General features: G+C 46.3%; 1 protein-coding gene across 1 annotated transcript; it reads left to right on the forward strand.

The window, feature by feature from the left end:
* Window positions 1–41: 41 nt before the first annotated feature.
* On the forward strand, window positions 42–4,463 carry MYD88 (myeloid differentiation primary response 88). The gene is made up of 5 exons (XM_012638062.1): window positions 42–624; window positions 1,491–1,625; window positions 1,990–2,170; window positions 2,357–2,448; window positions 2,725–4,463. Exons 1-5 carry the CDS (start codon window positions 126–128, stop codon window positions 2,877–2,879), a joined length of 1,062 nt encoding a protein of 353 aa, XP_012493516.1. The 5' UTR covers window positions 42–125; the 3' UTR covers window positions 2,880–4,463.
* Window positions 4,464–11,083: the final 6,620 nt, after the last annotated feature.

An 11,083-nucleotide genomic window follows, 5' to 3' on the forward strand; every position in this document is an offset into this window, starting at 1 on the left:
CACCCACCCCCGCTGCCCGCCGCCCACCTACGACCCTCGAGGGCAGTCACGTGGACCTCCCCAAATCTCAAAAGGTAGGTTCCAGGTTCCAACATCCATCGGGCCCCCAGACCGCGAGGGTAGGGATGGGGGCCCCACCTCCGCACATCTGCGCGGAGCTCCAGATTGTAGGGCGGGGCGGCACTTCTCGGAAAGCGAAAGCCGGCGGGGCGGGGCGGGGTGGGAACCGCAGGGGAAAGAGGAAGTGCAGGGTGGCTAAGCGACCCGACAGCGCAGAGGCTCCAGGGCGGCCCGCCATGGCTGCAGGAGGTCCCGGCGTGGGGTCCCCGACCCCTGCCTCTTCCACGGCCTACCTACCTCTGGCTGCGCTCAACATGCGAGTGCGGCGCCGCCTGTCGCTGTTTTTGAATGTGCGGACACCTGTGGCGGCCGACTGGACTGCTCTAGCGGAGGAGATGGGCTTTGAGTACTTGGAGATCCGACAGCTGGAGACGTTCGCCGACCCTACGGGCAGACTGTTGGAAGCCTGGCAGGGACGCCCCGACGCCTCGGTAGGCCGACTGCTCGAGCTGCTCGCCAAGCTGGGCCGCGACGACGTGCTGGTAGAGCTGAGCCCCAGCATTGGTGCGTACTCTCCCTTCCTGGCCTCGTACCGGGGCGGGGGTTGGGGGCGGGTTAGGAGGCTGACCTCCACCTGCCTCAACATCCAGTTTTCTCTGGAGAGGCCCCCGTTTCCTGCCTGGGCGTCTGGAGAAGCCTGCGGAGGAAGAACTGTGCGGGTCCAGTTCCCTCTCAATATCCAGGACATGATAGGGACGGGAGAAGGGCTGCGAAGGCCCGAAGAGGCAGAGACGGGAAGGAAGCAGCTTAGGCAAAGGCTTTCAGGTAGGGACAGGAGTTAGAATCAGGCTTCTCTGGGGGCATCTGGGCTGTTTTAAGTAGGGTAACAGGGCAGGTGAGGGACTGGAAGCTGACTGACTTGGAAACCTCAGGTCCTGGGAAAATGCAGCCCCTTCTGCTTTTCACCGGCACTTACATAATATACATGCATAGGCATTAGGTACAGCTGCCCACGGACAGGCACACGTTGCTGGGTTGCGGCCCGCACTGCCCTCATTGCACCATAATGACTGGGTCTCCTGAGCCCTTCTTGCATGCCAAGCCCCTTGCTCTCACATCGACCTTGGATCCTAGAATAAGGCAACTTACATTAGTTCATTCTTAGAGCCCTAGAGAGGGACAGAGAAGTATAAGCCTCAGCTTAGTGGCTTCCCAGATAGCCAGAACACCATTGGCATCCCTTTGGGACAGTCAGAGCCAGTGGGAGGTCAACTTCTCAGAGCTGTCAAGCTGCTGATAGCACCAGTGGGCTGGAGAAGCCTTGGAACACAACAAGGCCAGAAGAGGTGGGACAGGGGCTGGATCCTGACTGTGGGTAGAGGGGTGGGGTACTCCTGGGGAGCCTGCCACACCCTGTCTCTTCCCTTCAGAGGAGGATTGCCAAAAATATATTCGGAAGCAGCAACAGGAAGAGTCTGAGAAGCCCTTGCAGGTGGCCGCTGTAGACAGCAGTGTCCCACGGACAGTGGAGCTGGCAGGCATTACCACACTCGATGACCCCCTCGGTAAGGATCCAATACTATTCCATGGGACAGGTGGAACAGGTGGGCCATAGGACATTGTGGTGTTAAAAGCATGGATGTTGGAAACAGATGGGCTGTGGGACCATGGTCAAGTCACTTAATGTTTTTGAGCCTCAGGGTTGCTATGAGACTCATGAAATGATGTGTCTGTCTTATGGTTAATCCAGAGCTTGGTCCCCAGGGGTACTCATCTTTCCTTTCCTGGGAAGGGCATTTTCTCTGATTAGTCATCTTGAGATGGGTGTAGGGCCCAGGACCAGGGTTGCCTAGGCTGAGGACTCTTGGCTAGGTTCCTCTCCAGCCTTTCTTTGGAGCTCTAACCATCACCTTTGTGCTTTGCACCCAGGGCAAATGCCCGAGCGTTTTGATGCCTTCATCTGCTACTGCCCCAACGACATTCAGTTTGTACAGGAGATGATCCGGCAACTGGAACAGACAAACTACCGGCTGAAGTTGTGTGTGTCCGACCGTGATGTCCTGCCTGGCACCTGTGTCTGGTCCATTGCCAGTGAGCTCATTGAGAAGAGGTTGGCTGGGGGACCAAAGGGTGGGTAGGTGGGTGGCTGCATGAAACCCAGGGGTCCACATGCTGGGTGTCTTCTTCCAGCTGGGCACTGTCTAGCCTGGACACAGTGAGCCCCTCCTGAGGCTGTCCCCCGGGTGTATGCTGAAAACAGTGTCTGCAGAACCTGCAGCCTGCCACTTTCCCCTAGGTGCCGCCGGATGGTGGTAGTTGTCTCTGATGATTACCTACAGAGTAAGGAATGTGACTTCCAGACCAAATTTGCACTTAGCCTCTCTCCAGGTAAGCTTAACCTTGCCCCGGCCAGAGAGAAGTGGGTGGGTGGGGCCTCAGGATGCCAGTTTTCCCTCCACAAAGGCTATGGATGCAGCACGAAGGAACTCCTGCAGGTCTCTGCACACCTGAGCATTGTGTACACGTGTGTGCCTCTTTGTGTGGGTGAATGTGTGCCAGGGTGCCTAGTTGGGGGAAGGCTTCTGTTAACCCTTGGGTTGGGCACTAGGCCTGCCCTACCATGGGGCAAGGGCCTGATGCCAGCATGGTACCCCTGGCTTGCAGGTGCCCATCAGAAGCGACTGATCCCCATCAAGTACAAGGCAATGAAGAAAGAGTTCCCCAGCATCTTGAGGTTCATCACTGTCTGTGACTACACCAACCCCTGCACCAAGTCCTGGTTCTGGACTCGCCTTGCCAAGGCCTTGTCCCTGCCCTGAAGACTGCCCTGGGACCCTGAGTGTGTATGCATCTATCTGCCTGTCCACATACTTCTGCCCCTGCCTCCTTCTTCAGTTGTAGGGAGAATCTGTGCTCTACTTGCCTCTTAATTCCTGGAGATGCCAACTCCACAGACACATCTGCAGCTGCTGGGTATCATCGCATCCCATACCCTGCCTGGAACCAGTGGCTATGAGTAGCACGTCTACTTGCTGGGTTATCAGCCAGGACAGCGAAGAACAGGACCAGCTAGGACTAAGAGGAGGACCAGTAGAGCTAGCTCTGAGCCATTCACATATCTTTGGCCTCAGTTTCCCCACTTAAGAAGTAGAATAGGAGAACGGGCAGTAACTGTGTTCAAATGACTGGAGGAAATGATGAAGCATTGCTCCAGGTCTCCTGGGGGAGATAAATCTTGGCTGAGGGAGAGCTGGCCACTGCTGGGACCATGGCAGCAGCTTCCACAGTGGTGCCTACTGACACGTGAGTGCCTCGTTGCACACCTCACTGGGCAATGGGGAAGCAGGATGACCCAACAGAAGGAGATCCTACCTCGAGCCGATTCCCTAATGGGTCCACCTCTCATCTGCATCTTTGACTCCTCCCAGCCTCTGCCCCACCTTCAGCAGTGTCAAGTCCCTGAAGAGACTGGCATGTACAGCTGGGGCTGCTTTTCAGTTCCACCTGTCAAGATGCCTGTGGTCACCTTCTCAGCTTCCACTGGCGTGAGACAGGATCCTGGCCTCTGGCATACCATCAAATATGGGTTCTGGGGCTGGGTCACTATAGCAATATGAGCAGGAAATTTTCCTCCATGGCCATGCACAGAAAGCTTTCCCACCAACTTTCTGTACCTTGATTGCCTTAACAAATTTGTTTACAAACAGCAACCACACAAGAGCCCCTGCCCAAAAACTTGTGGGCACGTGAACACATACAAACTCACATACACAGACATATATGCATGCACATGTACCCTCACACACACAGGCACCTGCATACATGTTTCCCTGGGTACAGCTCCCAGGAATGGTTAGGTGGCCTATCTTCCCAAACAAAGATGGGGCACTCTTGTATTCCTTTTTTGTTTTTTCCCTACTCATTGAAACCAAACTCTGGAAAGGACCCAATGTGCCAGTATTTATATCCTCAATGAAGTGCAGGGAGAGGAAGAGAGCTTCGTGAACTCACACAACAGGTGATCTCCCTCCCAGGGCAATTTTTACATTACCCTCAACTCTCCTGGGAGAAAATGTCATGGTCTCAGGTGTCTGTGCTCCAGGGCAGACCCCAGGACCCTAAATCCAATAGAAAATGGGTCTATTCTTTGCTCCACCTCCAGCAAGGCTGGAACAAGGTGCCTTCCCTCGGGGTCTTGGGAGGGAATAGAGGCCCCTCTCTGCATCATCTTGACAGCTGCCATGCACCTGTCCACCTCTGATAGTGGACATTTTAAAAGCAGTTTCAAGAACGCATCTTCTACACCTGTTTTATATGCATTGTGAAAATTTCAAAGATATCTGAGAAATGCCTGTGTTTGCCATTCCTCCTGTATCCTGGGTTTATAATTAAAGGATATTCTACTTTGGGAACATGTGTGTGTGTATGTGTGTGTGGAAGGAATTTGGAAGTAGTAACCTGGGGTAAGGCTCTCCTTGGTAAGAGAAGCTAGCCCACTGGGTGGGTTCCAGTAGGTTTGGCAGGGGCTTTCTAAAAGCTGAGCCTCTCCTCATAGGTTAGGCCAAAGCAGGGCTATAGGCAGAACCAGGAATACTGACTTCAGCTGTTGACACTCATGAGACTGCTTGCTTCCAGCCATGCTGAGTCATCTCTGGGTTGTGCTATGCTTCTGTCTGGCCCAGCCTGTGGATAGGGGCTAACCTTCTAGACACTAAGGAGAGTGTGGAGGACCCTCACTCCAGCCACAGATCTCCTGAGAACTAAGCTATTATTACTAATGGTCTTCTTTGGGCATAGCTATGTTAATCCTAAGGGTATTGATCTGTTTTTAAAGAAAATATATTCCTTTTTTACTCTTCATTCAAGAAAATTTGGAAAATATTAAGGAAAAAACCCCATAATACTAATCACAGAGATAAACTCTCATGACATTTTAGAGTGCTCAGACACTATCAGTGCCTGTAGCTTTCTTTCCTCTCAGTGGTCTATCTGTTACCATATCCTGACTCCTGAACCACCTGGATGCTGTAGGCTCCCCAGCCTTGCCCCGTGCCCCCAGGGACTCCTGGAAAGGCCCTGTGTACTCAGGGCAGCCCTGAGATAGGACCATCCTCTCCAGCATCCCCTGGAAAGCAGAGCCACAATGTGGCCCTGGCAATGCCACCCACAGCTGGAGAGACAGTCCTGGGCCTGCTCCTTGTCATGTGGGGATCTGAGTAACACCAGTCCTTTCATGGGAAGAGCCTCTGCTCTCTCAGGCCAGGCTATGGACCCCAGTGTGCACTCCTCACACTCTCTGGCCCTCACAGCCCTCACACCTGCCTCCCTGCAGAGCCCATCTTCCCATCAGCTAGGTTCCCAAATGTGGCTACAGCTTCCTCTTCTCATTTTCAGTTTTAGTCCTCTAGGAAACTTTGACAGAGAAACTTTCATCTTTCAATAGGGAAAATTTGCTGCTGAAATTAACAAAGGCAAAAGCAGGAAATTTTAGAAGGCAGCAGCAAAGTTAAAACAAAAAAACTATAATTCAAGGCCAGGTGCGGTGGCTCACGCCTGTAATCCTAGCACTCTGGAAGGCCAAGGTGGGAGGATCGCTTGAGCTCAGGAGTTCGAGACCAGCCCGAACAAGAGCAAGGCCCCGTATCTACTAAAAATAGAAAAATCAACCGGGCATGGTGGCATGCGCCTGTAATCCCAGCTACTCGGGAGGCTGAGGCAGGAGAATCACTGTTGCCACTTCTGTTCAACATAGTGCTGGAAGTCAAGTCCTAGCCAGAGCAATCAGGCAAGAGAAGGAAATCAAGGGTATCCAAATGGGGAAAGAAGAAGTCACTCTTTTTTGACGATATGATCTTATACATAGAAAAACCCCAAAGATTCTGTGAAGAGATTCCTGGAATTGATAAAAAAAATTCAGCAAAGTTTCAGGTTGCAAAAATCAGTGTACACAAATCAGTAGCATTCATATACACCAACAACAGTCAAGCTGAGAATCAAATCAAAGACTCAATACCGTTCACAATAGCAACAAAGAAAATAAAATACCTAGGAATATATTTAACCAAGGAGGGGAAAGACCTCTACAGGGAGAACTACAAAATATTGAGGAAGGAAATCACAGAGGATATAAACAAATGGAAAAACATGTCAAGCTCATGGATTGGCAGAATCAACATTGTTAAAATGTCTGTACTACCCAAAGTGATTCACAGATTCAATTCAATCCCCATTAAAATACCAATGTCATTTTTTGAAGATCTAGAAAAAATAATTCTATGCTTCACATGGAATGAGAAAAGACTCCAAATAATCAAAGCTATCTTAAGCAAAAAGAAAAAATCAGGAAGCATCACTTTACCAAACTTCAAGCTATACAGCAAGGCTAGAGCAACCAAAACAGCATGGTACTGGCACAAGAACAGAGTCATAGACCAATGGATCAGAACAGAGAACCCAGATATAAAATCATCCTCATGTTGCCATCTGATCTTTGACAAAGCAGACAAAAACATACACTGGGTAAAAGAATCCCTCTTCAATAAATGGTGCTGGGAAAATTGGATAGCCACACGTAGAAGACTAAAATAGGATCTGCACCTCTCACCTGTCACAAAAATTAATTCATGATGGATAACAGGCTTAAACCTAAGACATGAAACTATAAGAATTCTAGAAGTGGTTGGAAAAACTCTATAGGTATTGGCCTAGGCAAAGAATTTATGAAGACCCCAAAGGCAATCACAGCAACAACAAAAATAAATAAATGGGACCTCATTAAGTTAAAGAGCTTCTGCACAGCAAGGAAACAATCAATAGAGTGCATAGACAACCTACAGAATGGGAGAAAATATTTCATGCTATACATCTGATTAAAAAAAGACATTCTTGGGACATTTGAGGAAATTGAGTATTAGATGATGCCAAAGAATTATCACTGATTTTGTTAAATATGATAATAGTGTTGTGGTTATATAAGCAAACTTCCAAATATGTTAGAGACCAATTCTGAAGTATGTTGGTTCGAAATGACTGATGTCTGGAATTTCCTTTTAAATACTTAAAAAAATTAAGAGATAAAAATTTAAAAAGATATATGAAGCATATGTGACCATCCACTATTAGTTGCTAAATTGGAGATTCATTTCTTCTCTCAATTTTTATGTGTTTGAAATTTTTTGTAATAAAAAATATGTTTTCAGTTAAAAAGTACAAGCACTGTTGCTACTCCATTTAGACAAATGTCTCTTTTGCTGCATCTCCCTAAGGTAGGTACAGTATTAATCATTAACCAGGAATTACCAAAATAGAAAATTATCTTTTCCTATCTGGACAGGGGAGTGGAAGGAAAGTTCGATAATATATTCTCAGATATATGAAAATCTCATTTGTGGCAATTGATTTTTAAAAAATTATTGATTTTAAGGTTTTTGTTTGTTTGTTTGTTTTTAGAGACAGGGTCCCACTTTTTTGCCCAAGCTGGAGTGCAGTAGCATGATCATAGCTCACTGCAACCTCAGACTCTTGGGCTCAAGTGATCCTCCCACCTCAGTCTCCTGAGTAGCTGGGATTATGGGCAGGTGCCACCATGCGAAGCTAATTTTTAAAAATTTTTTGCAGAGATGAGGTCTTGCTATGTTGCCCAGGCTGGTCTTGAACTCCTGGCCTCAAGCGATTCTTCCACCTCAGCCTCCCAAAGTGCTGGGATTACAGGAACAAGCCACCACAGCTGGCTGATTTTAAGGTTTGAAAAAAGTGTTCCAAGAATATTTTCTGTAACTCGTAATATTTTTCTTTAACTTAAAAAAGATTCTCATGAAGTGCATGGCGTTTGAATCTAAAGGACCATACCACTGACCCTGGACAAAGGGAGAAGTGTCACAGTGCCTTTGCAGCCACGCCGGGAGCCTTGCTTTGTGGCAGAAGGGGACCATCGCTCTTCAGCCAGCCAGGGAGATGTGAATGGACTTCTCTCCCTCAACAATGTAGCAGTAGTTTCTCTGGGCCTCTGGTTGACAGAGAAATCTGAGTGATGGGGTTAGAAATTGGCAAACAGTGGAAACCTGGAGAATGTCTGTTCAGGCTAGGCTGGAATGATTCCAAATTGCACAAGGTGAACTTAGAATCACAGAGCAGAACACAGTCAAGGCCACTGGGCTGGTGAGGGTAGAAAAGGAGGGAGCTCACCATCAGTTCAGGGGAACATTGTCTCCACTGGCTGCTATTTGCCAGATGATGCAGAATAAATGTTCTCAATGCCCTTGGGGATGTCTGTTTCTGGGACAATATGGAGTAAACACACTTCTTCCTCTTCCCTCTGCTAAATACAGCTAAAAAAATCCTGGACATAAAAATAGAACAAACATAGGAGACTCTGAAAGATGGAAAGAAAAAGATAGAATGACCAGGGACCTTGGGACCCATGGAATGATATAGCGCTGGTTCTCAGGGTTTTCTTTTTGCTTCATGGATCTCAGACTGAGCCCTGGAGAAGGCAGCAATCCAGAAACTTATGAGTACTTGCAAAGGAAAGAGAGAAAGAGAGAGAGAGAGAGAGGAGAGAGAGAGAGAAAGCCTGCTCTTTCTAGCCAAAGGACCAGGAAGAGGCAACCTTGCAAGAAAGAAAACTTTTAGACAATAACCACTCTACTCCAGCTAAATCACAGAAAAAATTGTAATACTATCTAGACCCTGCCATGCAAGGGCAAATGAGGAGCCTAAGCTTCACCACTGCCCAGCAGTAATGTGCTTCTCCACCATGTCAGTGGAGGCCATGTGGGAAGCAGTAACAAGGCACCTTCTCCCTCCCAGCCAGGGTGGTATCAGCAGAAACTTAGTGGGCAGCCTGAACTTTCATCCTGGCCCAGCAGTAGCTAGGCATCCTCCCCATTCCTTTCCCTAATCCCTACCCTGGGATGTCAACAGAGTAACCTGAACTTCTTTCTACCTCCACTGAACAGCACTGGTTTGGTGTCAGAGAAGCCTAGCTAAAACAGAAGACTTAAATGAGATCTGGAGTCTCATAACATAGTACCCAAAATGTCCAGGGTTGATAATCACTTGTCATACTAAGAACCAGGAATATCTCGCCTTGAGTGAGAAAAGACAATCAACAGACCCTCAACACCAAGATGACACAGATGTTAAAATTATCTGACAAGAATTTTGAAGCAGCCAGTGTAGTAATTGTGAACATGCTTGAAACAAATGAAAAAATAATCTCAGCAAAGGACCGGGAAGGAACAGCCTTGCAAGAAATAGAAGATATAAAGAATTAAACTGAAATTTTAGAACTGAGAAAAAAATAGCAAAAGTAAAAAACTTCACTGGATGGTTTCTATTGTAAAATGGCAACAGAGGAAAGAATTAATGAACTTGGAAGATAGAATAATAGAAATCACCCGGTCTGAACAACAGAGAGAAAATAGACTGGGAAAAAATTAACAGAGTCTCAGGAATTTGTGGGACTATAAAAAAAGGTCTGGCATATATGTCACCAGAGTCCCAAAAGTAGAGGAGAAAAAAGTTGGAGCTAAAAAAGTATTCAAATAAATATGGTTGAAAATTGGCCAAATATGACCCCCCAAAACCCACATAAACCTACAGATTCTAGAAGCTCAGCAGCCCCCAACTATGATAAATAAACTCAAAGAAACTCACGCAGGGTGGGGAACTTGCAACCTTGGGGCCACATATGGCCTCCTGGATTGTTGAGTGCAGCCTTTTGACTGAATCCAAATTTTACAGAACAAATCCTTTTATTAAAAGGGGTGCAGCAGAGAAAGATGAAGCTTTTCTTGCCTCTTTTGGTGCTTAAAAAAGAACAATCTTGAAATCAGAAGGCTGCAGCTTCCCCACCTCTGCTGGGAAGACCAAAAAAAAAAAAAAAAAAAAAAAAATTGCAAGCCAGCCAGAGCCAGAGAGAAATGATGCCTTACCAATAATGGAAAAAAAATAGTTGAATGACATCAGATTTCTCATCAGAAGCCTTGGAAGTCACAATGCAGTGGCACAACAGTTTTCAAGTTGACAGAAAAGAACCATCAACTCAAAATCTTATACCCAGTAAAAATATTTTTCAGGAATTAAGAGGAAATCAAGACATTCTTAGATTAAGAAAAACTACGAGAATTTGTTGACAGCAGACTTACCCTAAAAGAATAGCTAAACTAAGTTTTTGAAACAGAAAGGAAATGATAGAAGGAATCTTGGAATATTAAAAAGGAACATTTCCATCAGTCAGTGTTTAAAGAAAAAAAGAAAGAAGAACAAAAGAGAGTAAAAATATGAATAAATATAATATATTTTCTTTTCTTGAATTATTGAAATTATATCTGATGGTTTAAGCAAAAGATTAGTGGTTGTGTGCAAGACAGATTAAGGAAGTGGATAAGCACAGTGGTAATGTCTACTTCAGGCAATTTCACAAGTGAAATGACTACTGGCTGTGAGAAAGGACTTTGCGATCCCCAGAATTTCCTCTTTCCTCAAAATATCAAACCCCTCCAGGTCCCCCATCCTAAGCACCCATGTGTTGTCTGTGTGGTTTTCAATTTATGTAGAGAAAATATTTAAGGCAGTTATAAACAGAGGAGAGTAAAGGGACTGAAAGGAATCTCTATATCTCACCGAAACTGGTAAAATGTCTACATAGTAGAAGTGTGATGCACATACAAGGCTAACACGTATATGTGCACATATAAGGGCACATATAATGTTATACCTAGAGCATCTACTAATTGCACATATAATGTTATACCTAGAGCAGCTACTAAAAAATCTATACGAAGAGATACTCTCAAAACACTGTAAATAAATTGAAATGAAATTCTACTTGAAATGACCAAAATTATAGAGATGGAGAATAGGTTATTGGTTGCCAGGGTTTAAGGATGGTCGGGGGAGGGGAGTAGGTGTGACAACAAAAAAGTAGAGCTTTGACTATGGCACATGTTCCACGAATCTACACGTGATAAAATGGCATAGAACTACACACACATATAGCAACGTCAAGTTCCTGGTGTTG

The sequence above is a fragment of the Propithecus coquereli genome, unplaced genomic scaffold (genome assembly GCF_000956105.1).
Source record: "Propithecus coquereli isolate 6110/MARCELLA unplaced genomic scaffold, Pcoq_1.0 Scaffold1, whole genome shotgun sequence".
In the NCBI taxonomy this organism is placed as follows: Eukaryota; Metazoa; Chordata; class Mammalia; order Primates; family Indriidae; genus Propithecus; species Propithecus coquereli.

Coding starts and splice junctions, on each gene's coding strand:
- MYD88 (XM_012638062.1), top strand. CDS start 126: ATGGGGGCCCCACCTCCGCACATCTGCGCGGAGCTCCAGATTGTAGGG. Junction 625..1,490: donor AGAGCTGAGCCCCAGCATTG/GTGCGTACTCTC, acceptor TCTTCCCTTCAG/AGGAGGATTGCCAAAAATAT. Junction 1,626..1,989: donor CACACTCGATGACCCCCTCG/GTAAGGATCCAA, acceptor CTTTGCACCCAG/GGCAAATGCCCGAGCGTTTT.